Source organism: Oryctolagus cuniculus, chromosome 6 (genome assembly GCF_051225735.1).
Source record: "Oryctolagus cuniculus isolate XC-2025 breed Fujian yellow rabbit chromosome 6, ASM5122573v1, whole genome shotgun sequence".
NCBI lineage: Eukaryota > Metazoa > Chordata > Mammalia > Lagomorpha > Leporidae > Oryctolagus > Oryctolagus cuniculus.
The window spans coordinates 42644737-42664674 of NC_142872.1; the positions used below are offsets into that span (position 1 = coordinate 42644737).

The 19938-nt window shown below is 50.8% G+C and overlaps 1 protein-coding gene across 5 annotated transcripts in view; it reads left to right on the forward strand.

Moving 5' to 3' along the window:
• GALNT10 (polypeptide N-acetylgalactosaminyltransferase 10) overlaps nucleotides 1-19938 on the forward strand; it is a 255265-nt gene that overhangs the window by 210187 nt on the left and 25140 nt on the right. For all 5 annotated transcript variants that reach the window (XM_002710328.6, XM_089336137.1, XM_089336139.1 and 2 more), the window contains one exon: nucleotides 5708-5825. In XM_002710328.6, the coding sequence (XP_002710374.2) occupies nucleotides 5708-5825 (118 nt within the window). The remainder of the gene's footprint in view (nucleotides 1-5707; nucleotides 5826-19938) is intronic.

Consider the following 19938-nt stretch of genomic DNA (forward strand, 5'->3'; position numbering starts at 1 on the left):
GTGTCTCACAGATAAGCCCCCTGGGATTACAGGGACTACAAGCAACAACATAGATGCATCAGGATAGTCACAGTCCCATCTGCAAAGTCCCTCTTGCCGGGGAAGGCAGCATAGCCACAGGTGCCAAGGATTCAGACGATGGCATCTTGGCAAGGCCACATCTGCCTCCTATCATTGGGCTCCTAATGAATCCCACCTTCTCTGTGCCTGACCCTCCCGCTCTGAAGAAGAAAGCCTTTGGTAGCTCAGCCATCTTCATGGATACAGTGCAGAACCATGGTTCCCAAGGGGAGCCTGTAACACTGTCCCAGGGAAGGCTCAGCAGTAGCAAGAGCTAGGCTTCTCTGGGGCAATGAAAGGTGGCCAGGCAGAGGAGTGGGGCAAGCCAGGAAAGAGTCCCTGTGCTTCTGTAGCAGGTCAGCCCTCCTGTAGCTTCTTTATTTTAATTTGCATTTGTTTTATACTGAATTTACTCTTGAGCCGTAAGTTTTTTCTTCTTTAGTTTTTTCTGGGATATCTTTTTCTTCTGTGCCACCTCCTCTTCTGGTTTAGGAGCAGTTTGTTCCTTTTCAGTGAGGATCATCTCCATGTGGCACAGGGAGCTCATGCATGGATTAATGTGGCCGTGGGCTCTGTAGGGACGGCAGCGCATCCTGGGGCTCTGTTCCCCTGGATGTGTCCAATGGCCAGAGAATCTGCATCCAATCCCTTCAGCTCAGCATTTCTGTCTGCGTTTTTAAGCATGTATAACAGAAACTTTGCACTCTTTTTGGACCACTGACCACTGCTTGACCTGGGCACACCTACCAACTCCACCACTGGACGAATAACACAGCACACATTGCTTCTTTAATGTGACATCTTTCAGGTATTTGGTGGCTTTTTGGATATGCATACCCTTGTTGGCCTGGGAAGTTTCTCAGGTGTTCTTAAAGTGAACACAAAGATTTGAGCCTCTTGATTTGCATAATTTTGTGAGGTTTTCTGGGTCAAGTAAGTAGTGAACCATTTTCACAGATCACCTAAAGCTGCTTACAGGAGGAGCCGCCTTCCTCCCTAATCTTAAACATGGTCACTCACACTCTGATCAAAACCAAGGCCAAGACCATACCATGCAATCTTCCCCACCCTCCAGTACCCTGGAGTCAATTCCTGCTTGACCTGAATTCCTGGAGAACATTTGCTAGCAGTAGCTAATACTTGCCTGAGCTGCCAAAGCAGTTTTGACCCACATGTCCTCAGGGATAGGTAGGACATCCCCATTTGACCAGCACAGACCCAGTAGTTCAACATGGTGCAGTAGCAGCAACTGAGATCAGAAGGGGCTGCTCTAGAAACAGAGGAGCCCAGGTAACCAAGACATAATCACCACCAGTGCCGCGGCTCACTAGGCTAATCCTCCGCCTTGGGGCGCCGGCACACCGGGTTCTAGTCCCGGTCGGGGCGCCGGATTCTGTCCCGGTGCCCCTCTTCCAGGCCAGCTCTCTGCTGTGGCCAGGGAGTGCAGTGGAGGATGGCCCAAGTGCTTGGGCCCTGCACCCCATGGGAGACCAGGATAAGTACCTGGCTCCTGCCATCGGATCAGCGCGGTGCACCAGCCGCGGCAGCCACTGGAGGGTGAACCAACGGCAAAGGAAGACCTTTCTCTCTGTCTCTCTCTCTCACTGTCCACTCTGCCTGTCAAAAATAAATAAAAAAATAGAGCCGGCGCCATGGCTCAATAGGCTAATCCTCCACCTTGCGGCGCCGGCACACCGGGTTCTAGTCCCGGTCGGAGCGCCGGATTCTGTCCCGGTTGCCCCTCTTCCAGGCCAGCTCTCTGCTATGGCCAGGGAGTGCAGTGGAGGATGGCCCAGGTGCTTGGGCCCTGCACCCCATGGGAGACCAGGAAAAGCACCTGGATCCTGGCTCCTGCCTTCGGATCAGCGCGGTGCGCCAGCCACAGCGCACCAGCTGCGGCGGCCATTGGAGGGTGAACCAACGGCAAAGGAAGACCTTTCTCTCTGTCTCTCTCTCACTGTCCACTCTGCCTGTCAAAAATAAATAAATAAATAAATAAATAAATAAATAAAAATTATAAAAAAAAAAAAAGACATAATCAGAGCCTCCTTTGTTGTTGGGACCTTTGCCAGAAGCAGACTCACTTAGAGCTTCGGAAGGCCTGATCTAGGCCCATTCATCCTCCTCCCTGCACGAGAGGAAAGGCTAAGTCCTGGCCCTGTAGCTGACCAGTGTCAGACGTCCAGGCAGTGTCCCTGGGGCCTCAGTCCCATCATCTGGATGTTGAAGGGGCTGGCCTCACCAGAGAGTGATGGCTCTCAACCCTTGGCTCTGGGCCTAGGTGCCTCTGAGGGACTCTCCCTCCTTTGTTTTGTTTTTGTTTTTTGACAGGCAGAGTGGACAGTGAGAGAGAGAGACGGAGAGAAAGGTCTTCCTTTTGCCGTTGGTTCACCCTCCAATAGCTGCCGCGGCCGGCGCAGGCCCAGGACTCTCCCTCCTTTGTATACTGATTCACTCCAGAAACCTCCCGTCTGCATTGAACTTGCACCCAGGGAGTGGCCACCAGAGAAACCCTGGTCATTTCCTGCCCACTTCCCCGTGGCGCCCAGCAAATGGGCAATCTGCAGGCACAGCATGGTGTAATGATGTTTGAAAGACACACATTTTGGTGGCAGACCCTGATTTAAATCACAGCTTATCTGCATGTCCTTGAACAGATTTTATAGCATTTCTGATTTTCAAATTTTTCCATCCGAAAATGGGGCAGTAATAGAGCTTTGTGAGAGCCGGAGATAATGGCAGCAAAGCGAACAGCAGACAGAACAAACTCAGAATTGTGGTTATTATTGTTGCTGAACACAGCAGCAAGCGGAGCAGGCTGGGAAGAAAGGCCTCCCTCAGGAGGCAAATCCTCGCACATCCGAAGTACCGCAGTTCTCACGCCCTGCCCGTTCCATGGCAGCCCCTTAGCCCTGCCACCAGATTCAACCCAGGCCAGTTTCCTGTGCGGAGGCTTGGATTTGATTCCCCATGAAGCACCAAGTAGAAACATGCCCTGCCCTTTCTCTCCACACAGTACATGTATGGCTTCAGCCAGAAAATCCAAAACCCCACAGTCTTCAGAGGATGAAGGGGTACTGATGCTAATGGTACCTTATTTTCTTAAAATCCTGGATCTTTTTAGAAATACACTAGCAACGTGGAGCAGACATTAGCCGAGTGGTTGAGACACCGCTATCACAGTACTTGGGTTAAATTCCCAGCTCCAGCTCTGACTCCAGCTTCCTGCTAGTACACACCCCAGGAGGCAAGGGTGATGACACAGATGGTTGAGTTCCTGCCACTGGTGTGGAAGACCCGGATTGGGTTATTGGCTCCTGGTTCTGGCCCATTCCCAGCTATTGCAGGCATTTGGGGAGTGAACCAGCAATGAGGGGGGAAATGGGAGCACCCCCTGTCCTCTATTCACCTCTCAAATAAAGAAAAAAGAAATACACTAGCAACATGAGTTAGGAAGTATAGCTTACCTCCATTGTGTAGATGGGGAATCAGACTCAAAGAGATTAAATCAGCACAGTCCAATATTATGTGAGCCACATTTAATATTGAATTATCTAGTGACTGCGTAAGAAAAAAATAATTAAAATTCACTTTAATCTATCTTATTTATTTATTTATTTATTTTTGACAGGCAGAGTGGACAGTGAGAGAGAGAGACAGAGATAAAGGTCTTTCTTTGCCGTTGATTCACCCTCCAATGGCCGCTGTGGCTGGCGCGCTGCGGTCAGTGCACCGCGCTGATCCGATGGCAGGAGCCAGGTACTTATCCTGGTGTCCCATGGGGTGCAGAGCCCAAGCACTTGGGCCATCCTCCACTGCACTCCTGGCCACAGCAGAGAGCTGGCCTGGAAGAAGGGCAACCGGGACAGAATCCGGTGCCCCGATCGGGACTAGAACCCTGTGTGCCGGCGCCGCAGGCAGAGGATTAGCCTAGTGAGCCGCGGTGCCGGCCCTAATATATCTTATTTAAATCAGTATACCTAAGATACCATTATTTTAGCCTGTAACCAACACTTTGCTATTACTAATGATGTCCTCTATGATTGTTTCTTCAGAGTGAGTCCTCACACCCAGTGTGTGCCCTAGCCATAGCACATCTCAGCTCAGGCCAGCCACATCCCCAGAGCCCACTTGTCACCTGTGGCCGTTGGCTACCGTTGTGGGCAGCACAGGGTCAATGTTAAATCCTTTGAGGAGATCAGACCCTAGAGTAAAGGTGCCCCAGGTTCTGGTCCCCTCTCCTCTCATTACCTGCTTCTCTGTGGTTCATGACCGAGGCAGTGATGTGGTGGCAAGGGGTGCAGATGGCGCTCAAATCCTCAGATTTCAGCAGTGCCTCTTGGTGACTCTGGCGCCCTGAGCAAGTTACCCAGTTCTACAACACTTTTATATGCGTAACAAGGTCTGTCTCTGGGATTGAGCCCAGGAGTAAGTCTGTGTTATTAATGAGCTCCATATAGCACTGGCACATTGACATCTCACTGTGCAGGCTCTTTTGCTATTGGCAGGCCAGTAGCAAAGTCTTGTCAACCCACTCCCCATGAGCTTGCAGTTCCAGGTGGGAGGGGAAGAGGAGGGCGCTGCTGGAATGTTTTGCAGTGAGAGTTTGGAGTTGTCCAGGAGATCAAGACACCACCATTTTCTGGTAGTTTCTCACACAGCAAACTCTTGGCCCCGGGCAGGTACCAGCCCTGTGCCGGCCCGGGGGATTCTGGCAGGCAGCAAGGCATCCCCTGGGGCTTAGCTCAATGCCAGGCAGACTTCCTGTTCCCTGGGTGCTCTTCCAGGCATTGTTTTCTCCTCCCCCAGTTCCTCCCACTGCAAACCCCCTGGAATGCACTTCCCCTGAGCATCCTTCCTTGACCCTTACCTCTTGCTCCAGCCTCCCTCCTCACTCCCACAAGCTGGAGGCAGACACTCCTTCTGCATGCAATAATATTCTCTCTGTACCTCCTAGAGGCCCTTATCACACCTCTACCTGACTTTCTTCATGCTTCTCTCCTGATGTGGCCACCCCACTGCACTGGCCTCCCTGAAGAACTCTGTCCTACCTCAGTATACTTCTGGCACCTGCTTTGCAGCCTGCACTCAGTGAATAGACTACCGGGACAATGAATGAGTGGAGCTCGTCTAATCTCCCAGTTTAGCTGAAAGAACAGGGACTGCAGCTTCTTGGTGCAACACCACCATGCAGTATGCCCATGTGAGGTGTACTGACAAAGGCACGTGTATAACAGACTCCTAGACCCTGGCCCCAGAGATCGTTTCCATCGACCTGGGGTGGGGCACAATAAGCTGTATGTTTCTCCTTTCTCTGAGACTCTCCATTGTAGACAGGCAGGGGAAGAGCTGTTCCCTGTGACTTACCTGGAGGGAGGACTGGAGAGATACAGATGTGATGCAACTTTGAGGCCCATGGGAAGGAGGTGCTGTGATTTCACTTCACAGGCATTCTTAGCTGTTAATCATGTAGGGGAGTCTTGCATCTGTTTGTTTAAAACATAGCATTTACAAAGGGAAGATAAAAGCCCAGGCCCCTGCCTTGGAAGGGGCCTTGGCGTCCCTGGTAGACACAGCTTTGTGTCATCAGAGAGGAGCACATGCCAGCATGTCTGCGCCCTCACGCCACCCCCTTCTTCTCTGACAGGTCTCCCGTGATGGCCGGTGGACTGTTCGCCGTGGACCGGAAGTGGTTCTGGGAGCTGGGTGGATATGACCCAGGCTTGGAGATCTGGGGAGGGGAGCAGTATGAGATCTCCTTCAAGGTGAGCTGGCTCTCCAGAAGCCCCTTCTTCGTGGCCCTGGGCCCGGCATGCTGCCTGTCTAGCCACTGTCTAGAAAGGCTCTGGGGGCCTCGGGGTCTGTAGCCATCCTGCCCCTAGGTGAAGAAGTCCAGGGCCGGTAGGCCACTCCTGGGGAGGGGTGGGGGCTTCCCTCAGGCTGTCAAAGCCTGGCCTTAGCCACACTGTGACTCACATTTGCCTGTCATCCCTTCTCATGATGTTGGGATAAGAAAGGGCTCACATCCAGTGCATATAGCATGCATAGCGTGCCTGTGATCTAGATGGCCAGCAGACCTGCATCAGGGGACAGGAGCCAGGCAGGCCCTGCAGTACACACAGGCCAGAAGGATGCTGGGCCCTAATGACAGCCACCTGGCCTCACAGGATGTGAGTTGGCCACGGTGGCTCCTGGCTGCCCCGTCAGGCTCTCCCTTGAATCTATCACTGCAAGAGTCCAGCATTGCAGACCCTGACATGAAAGCTGCAGTGTGGGGTCAGGTGGGCCTGGATTCCAGCCGCAGCTCTACTACACAGTGTCGCTCTGACTTGGGACAAGTCTCTGAGCTTCCTTTTTTTTTTCCTTTCTTTCTTTCTTTCTTTCTTTTTTTTTTTTTTTTTTTTGAAGATTGGTTTATTTATTTGAAAGTCAGTGTTACAGACAGAGAGTGAGAGACAGAGAAAAAGAGATCTTCCACCTACTGGTTCATTACTTAGATGGCCACCACAGCTCGGGCTGGGCCAGGCCACAGCCAGGAGCCAAGAGCTTCTTGCAGGTCTCTCACATGGGTAGTAGGGGCTCAAGCACTTGGACCATCTAATGCTGCTTTTCCCAGGGCATTAGCAGGGAGCTGGAACAGAAGTGCAGCAGCCGGGACATGAACCATGTGGGATGCTGGTGCCACAGGCAGCAGCTTTACCAGCTATGCCACAGTGCCAGCCCCTCTGAGCTTTGTTTCCTCGTCTGAGATAAAGGAATAGTAGTACTACCTACCTCACAGATCTCCTGGGAAGATGAGATCAAATAATGTCTAAAAAGTGCTTAACACACAGCCTGGGAACATGACTAGCAGCAAATAAATAGGTAGAAATTGTTAGAGATGCAGTACATAAATATTTACTATATAACCCATTTGCCCAGCCCAAAGGCTACAGAAGCTCTCTGGCAGTGGTGGTAAAGGAGTTGTTAACTAATAACTAGTTAAGCACCCAAACTTCTAAGGCTACATCTTCCTCTCTGTGGGCTTCTGTCTTGATCTCAGGTGAAGAAGGCTTGGGCTGTCTGAGGGGAGGGGTGACTTGTCCTCTGCCCTTGAGGTCTGCCAGAGCCCCCAGGGACCCCTGGCTAAGGCATATCCCCAGTTCATGAGGGATACCCAGCACATCCCTGAGCTGACCTTGGTGGATGTACAACCCTGATGCCCCCTGAATAGAGCATCAGCTTTCAAGGCAAAGAATCATTGTGAAATGCAGTGATTGAGACTTTGTTGCTGCGGTCAGACTGCCAAGGTCAGATCCCAGCTCTGTCACTTCCTGTATGTTAGGGGTGCAGATCCTCCAGACCATGGGCTGTATAAGGCCCATGAAATCATCTGGTCTGGCCCTGCCAAGGCAACCATGGGCAGGACTCAAAACTCAATAAATCTATAGTAGTTTAATTTTTAAGTTGATAATTTTATATGGCCTGTGAATGATGCTGTAAAAATCCATATACCTTGGCAGAAAAAAGGTTCCCCACCCTGCACTAGGTGATTTTGGACAATGAAACCTTACCTTGCTGAACTGAGCCTCAGGTTCTGCTTCTGCAAAATGGGTTTAATGACACATTCTACCAAGGTGCTTTATAACCCTTCTTAATAAATACTCTAAAGATTACTGTCATTTCTAATACGTTATCTGGTTGAGCAGTTCAGAACTGGGGGACACAAACTCTTGATGAGCAAAAAATGTACAACCTAGAATTCTACTAAAACATTACTTTGGTTTGAAAACCAGTGTGTATCTGGGCGAAACAGAATACCTGTGTCCCAGTGAGGAGCAGCCAGCAGATGAATGGGCTCGCCTGTTCCCCTCAGCTCTGCGCACAGACATTCCACAGGGGCTGGGACTCAATGCACTGGCAGACAGGCTGCCACTGGCTCGGAGGACTTGGGTTCTCAATGCCAGGAGAGAGTGATCCAAGGGGGAAGCACACACCTCCCAAGGAGGACCCCTCCTTGGGCCCCTGCACACACCTCCAGACTTCTGAAGTTATCCCCCAAATAAAACTAATTACTAATATCAGGGGGGAGCCAGCGCCGCGGCTCACTAGGCTAATCCTCCGCCTTGTGGCGCCGGCACACCGGGTTCTAGTCCTGGTCAGGGTGCCGGATTCTGTCCCGGTTGCCCCTCTTCCAGGCCAGCTCTCTGCTGTGGCCAGGGAGTGCAGTGGAGGATGGCCCAGGTGTTTGGGCCCTGCACCCCATGGGACACCAGGAAAAGCACCTGGCTCCTGGCTCCTGCCATCGGATCAGCGCAGTGCGCCGGCCGCGGCAGCCATTGGAGGGTGAACCAACGGCAAAAGGAAGACCTTTCTCTCTGTCTCTCTCTCTCACTGTCCACTCTGCCTGTCAAAAAAAAAAATAATAAAATAAAAAAATAAAAAAAATAAAAATAAAATAATATCAGGGGGTAATATTCAAGCTATTTGACAACTGTGATAGCACAAATGCCAGCCAGTCAGAGTGGATGCCAGCTGTCAGGAATTGTTCATCCACCCTGGTGCATAACCACTGAATTTCCACCCCAATCAGCATGAACAGAGTCCCTGCCCATCGCTTCACGAGTGTTGGTTTATTTAATCCTCACAGCAACCCTGGGAGGTGGTGTCATCATTAGATCCATTTCACAGGGCAGATACGAGTTGGACTTGGGACCAGGGCTGTAAATTACAGAATGAACCAGCGCATGAACCCCGTTCAGCCTGACTCCAGAGCCCATGCTCAGACCCACTGTGTTCTATGGCCCCTGTGGGACATCAGAGGAAAACTAGCCTAAGAAGTTGGCTGCAATCCCTCTCTTTTCTTCTCAGTGTTTGCCTCTTCCTGGGGTTATTCCTAATTTACTTAGATATTCTGCAACCTCTTTCAGTTAATAACATTCTAAGTCAGAAAAAGCATCTGGGGGCCGGCACTGTGGCACAGCGAGTTAAGACCCTGGCCTGAAGTGCTGGCATCCCATACGGGCGCTGGTTCTAGTCCCGGCTGCTCCTCTTCTGATCCAGCTCTCTGCTGTGGCCTGGGAAAGCAGTAGAGGATGGGCCAAGTCCTTGGGCCGCTGCACACACGTGGGAGACCCGGAAGAAGCTCCTGGCTCCTAGCTTCGGATCAGCGCAGCTCCGGCTGTTGCGACCATCTGGGGAGTGAACCAGCGGATGGAAGACCTCTCTCTCTCTGTCTCTACCTCTCTCTGTAACTCTGCCTTTCAAATAAGTAAAATAAAATCTAAAAAAAAAAAAAGAAAAGAAAAAGAAAAAGCATTTAGGTTTCCTCTCCCAACCAACACTAATTGCTTGGGAGGTAGGGGCTGTCTCAGTTCTGTATGGACACATGTCCTGAGGTTGCATCAAGCTTATCACAGAGCAGTGGCTCATTAATGATGTCTGCTATGGGTGCTGGTTTAGTGAGTGATGGCACATAGTTCATTTATTTAGTATCCGTAGCCCAAACAGTGTAGTTTTCCAAATGTCACATCCTTATGGGTACAGTGAACTCACACACAAGGAGTCAGAAGAATTTTAACTTTGTAGTTCCCCAATGTGCCAGTTAAACAAGCTTGACTTATAATGTATTCTTCCAAGTTTGTTCTCAGAAATGGGCATGTCCAGGCTGTGAGTTCTTAGAATGTCAACTTCAGTACAATAGTTATCTTTCTGTGTCTTATTGCTATGTCTCAAGTGTCTAGAGGATTACCTGCACTTAGTGAATGTTTGTTGATTGAATACCAAGAGAGGGTGTGTCCCTGGCCACACCCAGCCTCTGGACTCCTAACTTGCTCTTTGATCTAAGTCCCCCTTGAGAAACTCCCTCCATGGAGAACAGTGAATGGAGAAAGATTTGCACAAAGGACTTTCTAAACCCGAAATGATTTCATTCTCTGTGTTTCAAAGACCCATCTAATGATGCTCATCAGGCAATTATGGCAGAACAAATGGCATTTTCCTCCACACAGTTTATTTACAAAAGACTTGGTAATGAAGCCACACTGGAAGTCTCTCAACCGGGAGGGGCGGGAGGCTGGCCCGGGTTTCCATTCGCTCCAGTTACATCCGTCACTGTCCAGGGGAAATGAGGCGATGTAATGAGAAGGCTCCCAGGGTCTGGAAGGGAGATGCTTCCCCCTTGGCTCACTCTCTCCTGGCATTGAGAACCCAAGTCCTCCAAGCCAGTGGCAGCCCGTCTGCCAGTGCATTGAGTCCCAGCCCCTGTGGAATGTCTGTGCGCAGAGCTGGGGGAACAGGCGAGCCCATTCATCTGCTGGCTGCTCCTCACTGGGACACAGGTATTCTGTTTCGACCAGAGCAGCCATTTACGAAGGGCCAGATTCCTTCTGATAAATCTCCACTCAGATCCCTGTTCTTAGTGACAGAGAAAAGAGACTCATCTGAAAGGCGTGAGTGTATTTTCAGAAATTAGGATAAATTGGTATGTGCCATCAGAGCTGACGAATTAATAATTCTGCTCTGGCTCCAATCCCAGCCATCTAGCCTGATGGGAAAACCCCAGAAAGGATGTTTTAACAGCTCTGAATTTTCTAAAAGAGTCTGTGACCCTCTCTCTCTCCCCCCCCCCTCCCTCTCTCTCTCTCTCAGCAGAGCTCTTGTTTCCAAAAGCCACAGTCACGTTATCACAGTTCCCCTGCCTGAAAGTTAGAATCCCCCTAGTCCTATAGTTGCATAAATCTTCAGTGCCATACCCAGGCCTACCACTAGCTTCCTGAGCTGGTGCTTGCTGACCTCTCCAACTTCCCACTTCCCTCTCACCCTGTTGAATTAGTCTGGAGTCTTGATCGTGGGTGACCAAAACCCTGATCGTTCAGATTTTAGACATAAGCCAGAACTGACAGGCCCACACAACTGAATGAAATTCCAGCACAGATCCTGACCCCAGGACTGATGATCTGTGCGCCATGTCTCTCATGCTCTGCTTTCATCTGGGTTGGCTTCCCTTGGTGACAGTCCAGCAGCCCAGAGGAAAGGAATTTCTCTCTGCTGTCATCCAAGTTGAGGTTCATTGGCGAGCTGGTCACTTGCCCGTCCCTGAACAATGTTCTCATTGGTTAGCTGCAACCACATGGAGCCAGGAGGGTTGAGATGGGCTCATTCTCCAAAGGCAAGTTCAGGTGCTGGCCCAGAAGGGGGGGTGTGTGTGGGCCAGGGCAAACCACAGACGCCCACCTCACCCACTTGTGCAGGACTTGTCAGAGCCACAGGCTCATGTGCCAGGCCTTCACTTTCCTTGAACGGCCTTTCATTGTTCTGGCCAACAACACTCATCCAGTCTCAGGTCATGCAAGGGCCTGCAGAAGGTTCATTCAGAATGAATACTACGAAAAAACTATGTATGGATTTTAAACTTTTTTGTTCCAAAATAAATGTATCTTTTCATTCTATTTTTCCACGAACTTTTTGAAGTCCCTTTGTACAGACAGCCACTTCTCAACCTTACTGAGCCCACTGTGCTTCCTAGAACACCCCAACACTGTACACCTCTCGTCCCCCTGCTGCCTGCTTAGCTGTGAATGCCCTGCGTCAGCATGACCCTAAGAGCCGCCTCTTGTCCCTGCTGGACTGTGAGCTTCCTGGAGGCAGGATGGGGGCCTCATCCACCTCTGTGTCACAGTCTCTGGCTTCTGTAGGTGTTTTAAGTACATATACTCAGTTTTTTTGTGGTTGTTTATTTGTTTTTTAAAGGTTTATCTATTTGAAAGGCTGAGTTACAGAGAGCGAGAGACAGAGAGCTCGCTCTTCATCTGTTGGTTCACTCCCCAAATGGCCACAATAGCCAGGGCTGGGCCAAGCTGAGGCCCAGAGATGAGAAGCCAGGGCCTTTTTACTTGGGCCATCTTCTGCTGCTTTCCCAGATGCACTAGCAGGGAACTGGGTAGGAATTGGAGCAGCTGGGTCTGAAACCAGCACCCATATGGAATGCCAGCATTGCGGGTGGCAGCTTTACATGCTATGCCATAACATCAGCTCCAAGTACATATGCTCTTTGATTTACAAGAGAGTTACATCCCAATAAACCCATCACAAATTGAAAATATCTGAAGTAGAAAACACATCTTATGCACCTCAGCTAACAAGTGCCCAAGCCTAGCAACACAGCACACTACAGAGTGCACGTTGTTCCCTTCACAGTCACGGGCTTGTAAACCCCACTCACAAGAGAGGGTGGGACCACACATGGCTGTCCTGAGAAAAGACCCAAATTGGGGGTATGGTTTCTGTGGAATGCTTCTTGCTTTTTCACCATCATAAAGCTGAACAGTTTAAGTCAAGCTATCCTAAGGCAGGAACCGTTCTCACTGTTATTAAAACTTCCTCTGCACTGCCTCACCCTGACCCGCAGCACGATCTCTGGGTGCTGGTGAGGCCAGGGAGGGTGCTTGGTAAAAAGGCCCTGGCTTCTCATCTCTGCTCTCCATCCTTTTTGGACACCCTGGGCCAGCTGCTCCATCTCCCAGAGAGTCCTGCTAAAAGTTCTCCTTTGTACTTCCTGAGCCAGGATCAGGTAAGATGCTGTGGGGAAAGCCTTTGACCCACACTGATGTGAGAGGTTGTTTGGATTAGAGCTGGGGGCATCGGGGCAGGCAGAAAGAGGACTTCACAGTGTCCCAGGAGCCACCGTAAGAATATCTTCAACTGTGAGATACAAGAGAGAGAAAGTGTCCAAGCAGGACCACATGGCCAAACTGGAGTTAGAAAGATGTGGGCTTTGGAGTCATATCAGTAGGTACATCGTTTGTGAATAGTAATTTGACAAAATCCATCACATTTCAGAATAAGCATATTCTTTGTTCCAAAATTCCATGTTCAGAAGCCTATCCAAGAGTGACAGTGCATAACTGAGCAAAGATTTGGGTAGAAGTTGTTTGTTCAAATATTACTTACAATGAAGGGAGACTGAAAATTATACAGATTTGGGTAGAAGTTGTTTGTTCAAATATTACTTACAATGAAGGGAGACTGAAAATTATACAGATGCACATCCTTAGGAGATAAATAAGTTAGAATGTACCTAAAGAATGGAATTTTAAATTTTAAAAGGTGAATAAAAATAGTATCTATATATTATATTGTATATACATGTGTTATATGATCTTCATATTCAGTTTGTAAGAATATGACAAATGCAAAGAAAAAACACGGAGTACATGCATACCAGCCACAGCTGACTGAGCACTTATACTCAGTAAGTGAAGGGCCCAGTCCGTGGCACTGCATCATTTAATCCTCTTAACATACCCAGGGCAGCACTCTCATTCTCCCCATTTTATAGATGAGGAAACTGAGGCATAAGTTAAATTACTTCAAAAAGTGACTCACAGTCTGATGAAGGCTTCATGGCTGCAGTAGCCTTCAGGGGTGTCAGGAATAAGTACGGCTGTCTCTGTCAGCCTGTGTGTTGAAACAAGTACCTGTCACCTCTGTGATCAGGAACGGTATGTGAGAAGAAGGACCTGGTGTTGCTTGCTCAGCCCACCTGCCCCCTCCCCATACGCTTTCCAGTGCAGTGTTTGGGCCCTCTGCCAGTTCAGGATGACTCCCCGCAAGTCTGGGCCCCCGCTGAGCGCCCTTCTGCAAGGTCTGCTCCAGGGACCAGAGGCAGCACTCCACTCTTCCTTTGAGAGATGGAGATGGCTCCAAGGATTCCCTTGTGGGCTTGTAGGAGCAAGGGAGTGATGGGGGCCACAAGAGGGGACGAAGGGTAGGACGCCCTTCACTGCCTAGTCAGGAAGTTCTCTGAGCCTAGCTCCAGAGGGAAACCATGTGAATTGAGCCACAGAGCCTCAGGGGTGAGTGGGGTTTACTTTGGTTGGTACTGCTGTGCTTGCTCAAAGGCTAGCCCTGCCCCAGGCCAGCTAACTCCCAGGTACCCAGGCTCCAAGCCCAGTGCTCATCTCTCCCAACTCATGGGCGGGGTAGAGGAAAAGTGACTCCAGTCTAGAGAAAGGCTATCATTACATCAAGGGCCCAGAGGTCAGCAGCAGCAGCTCCAAAGGGTTGTACCACCACAGAGAAGTGATTTCCCAAGACTGGCCTGAGTGGTACAGGGAGGTCAGAATGCCGTACAAACAGCCCCCAGCAGAGCATTTCCCGCCCATCACTCCCCCTGCCAGCCCCCTGTGTGTCACACCTGCTGCAGCAGCGCTGCCGGGAACCTGGTGCTAGCTGCTTCCTTCCTGAGCATGCTGGAACAAGCCCCACCTGCCCAGCCTTTCCAGGAGCTGCCGACTGGGGACAGGGAAGGCATTCTGCCCTCCAGCCTCTGCAAGCCATCCCCGAGTGTCTCTGTGACAGCTCACCTCTCCCATTGCTACTCTAAAGGCTGAGGGTCACATGTCCATGCCTTACTCCCTGTCTCTTCACACCTTGGCATTTTGTTGCTAGAAATGCTAATAGTGACGTTTTCAAAGGTCTTAGCGACTCAAGAAGCGGTGCCGTTATAGGTAGCACCCTCATGTTAGGCAGGGAAGCAGAACAGCACGGGATTGAATACAGGAGCTTTCGAATCAAACTGCCTGGGTTCTAGTGTGAGCTATCATGTAACCTTGGGAAAGTGACTTGACCTCTCTGCATTTAACTTCACCAATAAAATGAGGATAGAATAATCCTTACTCCAGAGTGTAGTTGTGACTGTGCTATTAGTCAAAATATATTAAAAGCCTGGCTGAGTGCCTAAAACATAATAAATGACCAATAAATGGTAGCTGGTAGCATTGGCATTGTTGTGGTTGCTGTGATTGGACTGTGGCTGCAGGAAGACAAGCGTGGGAAGATACCTGTCTGAGGCTGGCAAAAGAGGCCGAAGGCCTTGGCTCCAAACAGTTTTGAAACACTCTCAGAACTTGGACTCACCTGCCCTTTCTGCTGAAGTTTTACTTCTTCATCTACGAAGAAGCCCTAAGAGGCTCATGCTCCTTGGGCTGTTTGAGGACAGTGTGAATTGGCAGACACACTCACCTGAGATAGACTGTCACTACAGTGGTGCTCAAAGTGTGATTCCTGGACAAGCAGCATTTGTACCATCTGGAAACTTGTTAGAGATGCACATTTTCATGTGTCACCCTGGCTGCTGAATGGGACGCTCTGGGGGCTGGGAGCAGCAAGCCGCACTTCAGCTGATTCTGGTGCTCGCTCAAAGTTGAATATTGCAGCTGTAATGAGTAGGTGGGGTGTTGGGTGGAAAGGGTGCTCAGGCCTGGGTGTGGAAGGCAGCGTGGATGGCAGGTTCTAAAACACTGTCACCCAGCTCTCAAGTCTCTGCATTGTTGCGTCCACTCTTGATAGCTAGCTTCCATTCCATTTCTTTCAACAGAGTTTTCAAACAAAGCAGACCAATGACCAGATCATGTATGCATGAATGAATGAGTTCATGTTTGTGTTGATTACAAAGTTCCTAGAAAGAAATGTGCATGCCCTTCTCCCAGCCTGGGGCAAAGACTGAGTGCAGTACAGCTAGTTTTCAGCAACATCCACACCGGGAATCCAAGGGGTTACAGAGCGGATAGGAGGCCATAGGAACAGGTGGCAGAGGGCCTTGTCTACAAGCCAAGGGGGACCTCTCTGTGATGCAGGTGATTTAAGTGCTGTTAGAGATCTCTGAGGAAGACCACTATAGGGGTGGGATAAACCTACAAGGCATAGTACCCAGAGCTGGTGCTGTGGTACAGCAGGTTAAACCACCATCTGTAGTGCCAGCATCCCATATGGGTGCCAATTCAAGTCCCACCTGCTCTGCTTCCAATCCAGCTCCCTGCTAATGCACCTGGAAGGGCAGAGGAAGACGGCCAAATACCCCTGCACCTACGTGGGAGACTTGGAAGAGGCGCCTAGCTCCTGGCTTCAGCCTGGCCCAGCCCCTGCTGTTGTAGCCACTTGGGGAGTGAGCCAGTGGAAGATCTCTCTGTCTTCTCTCTCTCTCTCTCTCTCTCTCTCTCTCTCTCTCTCTCTCCTTTTGATTTTCAAATAAATAATTTTTTTAAATGGCACAGTCCCCATGCATCCAGTATCCAGTAACCATCATGAACATCCCAGACTAGCAATGGCAACTGAGGTTTTTGCATGCTGGTGAGAGTTCTTGAAGTAATAACTTGTTCAAAACAAACACATTAAAAACCATGTGAATTTCTTTTCTGGGAGGAATGCTCACGTGCAGTGTGCACTGCATGCAGTGACAGGTGCTGTGTGGCAAGGCGACACCATGCAGATTGTGGTGTCCTCCAAGCTTCCGCATTCCCTCGTTTCAGCCCTCGAAAGAAGGCACAGAATTCACCCCATTCCATAAAACAGGAAACCGTGAGCCTTTCAGACTTAGGAGACTGCTTAAGAGCTGGAATCTGACCTCCTCACCACTACCCCGTGTGCTAATGCTTTGTAACTGGAGGCAGTTATTATCATAGTATTTCCCCCCAGTGCAGTTGCTGAGGGCTTGCACTGCACAGGGTTCCTGAGCTGTCAACAGAAAAAAAACGTGACTGGCTGCCAGTCTGCCCCTGTCTGCAGGTGGGGGCCATGCCATTCCTGGTGGCCCCAAGGCAGCCATCTGCTGATGGAGAGGCCCCGCTGCAGCCCCTGCCTGCTTGCATCTCCCTCCTATGGCCGGGTGGGCCCTTCTGCCACCTGCTCGCTCTCCCGCTCTCCCGCTCTCCGGGTCCCATTGTTTTCCTGATGCACATCACCACTCACTTCTTTGCTTCTCCGTTTCGGAGATAAGAGCAAGTCATTGTCTTTTATAGACACTGTAATGAAGCCTGTCATCACACAAAAGAAGTTTGCTAATAAAATAAATCAAAGCAGCAATGAAAACGAATGGGGAGCAGGCGTTTACAATTAGATTTGCACTTGCCTGGTGGCATCTCGTGAGGAGGCTCTTCCACAGCAGGAGGAGAGGGACTCCAAGACATGAGCTGGCAGATGTTTAGAAACCCCTTGTAGTGGGCGTCACGGCTCCTGGAGCAGGCATCTGCGGCCCCACAAAGGAGGAGAGAGGGGTGTGTTGGGAAGCAAGCTGGCAGTGAACACCACCCACCGCGGGAGAGGGGCTGCCAAGATGTCACCTCCGTGGCCTGCATTTACTCCCACCTCTGATACAGTGGGTTCCCGGCCGAATGCCATCTGGCTGCCAGCATGGCAGACCCTCTCCTGTCTGCTACCAACTGGATGCCCTCCTCCTGCTGTTTGGGGGAGAGGACAGTGCCCTGGGGCAGCCAGGTATGGGTGACACGGCCCTGTCACTCTCATGGTCAGTTGCAGGCTTTGCCATGACATCAGTTAAGAAACACTTCTGTCTGAGCCTCAGTTTATCCATATGGGAATGGGGCTGAGAAACACAATGGAGCTGGGCAGAGAGGCATCCACGGTGGTGGCATCTCTCATCCTTCTCCTGGTGGAAACGGCCAGCGTTCCCCAGGCATCCAGCTAGGTGCCCTTCACAGACTGTCTCATGCCGCCTCGACAGCCTTGTGAGATCACCAGCCCTTGCCATAGGCAAGGAGAGGGGGGCCTCCAGCTGAGTGACTGTGCAGGGTCACTATGGCATCAGGACAGGCGTGTAGGAAGCCAGGCTGCAGCTGTGCTCCCCACACCTGTGCCTGGCGGTCTAGGGCTTCAACGGCCACTGCCTTGGCTGTGAAGGAAGCGAGGGGTCTGGAGGTACAATGGACAAGTGACCTTGGCCATCAGCAGAAGCCCAGAACCTGGGATCTGAGTGGCTCTGGCCAGCTCTCTGCCCCAGGGTGAGTCTCAGCAAAATTTGTGCCTCCTTTTTTGTCTGTCCCCAGAAAGAGAGTCCCCCTCCTCCAGTGGAAGAGCTGAGAGTTGTTTGTCACCAAGCAGTGACCATGATGGGGACATTTTCTCTGCCCTCCTATGTCTGTCCCGTTTCACTGCAGACCAATCCAGCCTGAATCAAACTTAAAGAGATGGAAATGGTACCTTCTTCCCAGGAAATAATGAAATCTCCTACTCCCTGCCTGTGACTCATATTCTTGCTAAGATTACTAGAAGCAAGAAAGACACAGTGCTTTTGCTCTGGAGACTGAAGAGTTGCTGGCAAAGCGAGCTTCATCCCTGTCTGTAGCGAAGTCCCCATTCCCAAGACCTTGCGTCAGTGTTGAGTCATTGGCTCCTGTGTGAACCCCACAAGGCCAAGTGACCTGTGAGTTATGGGCAAAGTGTCATGCTTGCCCTAGATGAGACTCCTGGCACCTTTGGACCTGAATCAAATGGGTGCAAAAGGGTTAATAAGGACTGTTACACTAAAAGGGACAGAAAACAATCTTAAACGGGCTGTGGCTAAGTTTAAGGGGATGGCCTCTGTTCAGCACGACTGAATCCAGGTACTCAAAGCAGTGTCTGTCTCCTGACTTGGGCACTGCTCTCCTGAGTGCTGGAAGCACCCCAGCAGGCCCACCCTTACCATGCAGTGTCAGAGGTGGCCCCTGGCTGGTGCAGCACGGTGTCCTTTTCTCCTTGTCCCCAAGCAAAGCATGTGACCATCTCTCAAGTCAAGCACCACCAGCTGGCATAATGACTTCAGCAATACCCCGTTGTGAACTCCAGCTGCAGGGCCCAGGAGGCTGGGGCGCTGCAGCTCGGAAGCCTGGGTCACGGGGCCCCAGGTGCAGCGGTTGGAAAGGCTGCCCCCAAAAGGTGCCCTGGGCAGGCTGAAACAGCAGATGCCCAGAACTGGGAGATCAGACCTGGGATGTAGCCACATAGATAATAAAAATTGCACTTCTGATTAAAAACAAAGCAGGAAAAGCACATGGAGGGGAGGGGACAGGTAAAAGGGTGATGAGCCCAGGGTTACAGGTGACAGAAGCTCCTGAGGAGGCAGTAGCCAGGTAGAGGGTTGGCTGGTGGAGCAGAGAGCACTCCAGCAGGGGAAGGAGCCTCTGGGAAGGGCTGAAGGGGTGCCGGGGTAGGGGGACATGGAGAGCAAGAGGGCAGTGGGATAGAGGAGGGAGTGCACCCCGTTGGGATGCCACCGTGGTCACATGCACTCTGGGTGGCCAGGAGCCACTGTGAGAAGCTGGTAAACTCCCGGGGGACTCAGGATCGGATCGGCAGCTGCTTTATCTAAGCAGCTGTCTGCCTCTGGAGGAAGTTCAGACCCTGAGTCAGCTGCCAGCACAGCCCATCCTGGGCAAGGAAGCTGTGGCATAAACCCAGCCTCCCAAGCCTGGGCTCCAAGCATCCCGGGAATCTTAGGGCACTGTGGCTGCCTCAAAGCTCTTGACAGATCAAGGTCACCTTGGTCCCTTCTGGATCCTTCAGCTAGTGGCCAGCATGGACAGGGCCAAAGAAACCAGAGATTTCAGCAAAGAGAAGGATTTGGAAATTGATGATGCATTTGAAAAAGGAAGCTTCCCCTGCCAGGCAAAGCTGGAGACACAGCCTTGTTAGCTAATGCGAGTTTAATACGGAGTCAAGGGAGCTGGATGCTGGCCTGGTCAACCACCCAGATATGCCCAAAAATAGAACAGGGCAAGGCATCCCCCACCTGCTCAGCCCCACTCTGCCACCAGAGAGGTGGAGGGCAGCCCAGCAGCAACCTGGGCAACATCGGCCAGACAAAAGCATCACTTCCACATCAATCACTCTGTATAAAGGAAGAGTTATTGTTATGGGATGTTGGCGCCTGATCAATATCTCCTGCTTTGAAAATAAACTTCTTGGCTTGGCCTTGACATTAATCTACCATCAGGAGCCCATTATCTCGAGACCAATGTTCTGTTCTATTGACTTGCTCGATTTTTTTTTTCTCCCCCAAGATCAGAGCATAATTGCATTTCTCCAGGCAGCACTTCCTCTAATTGCTGCCCGAAGCATAGC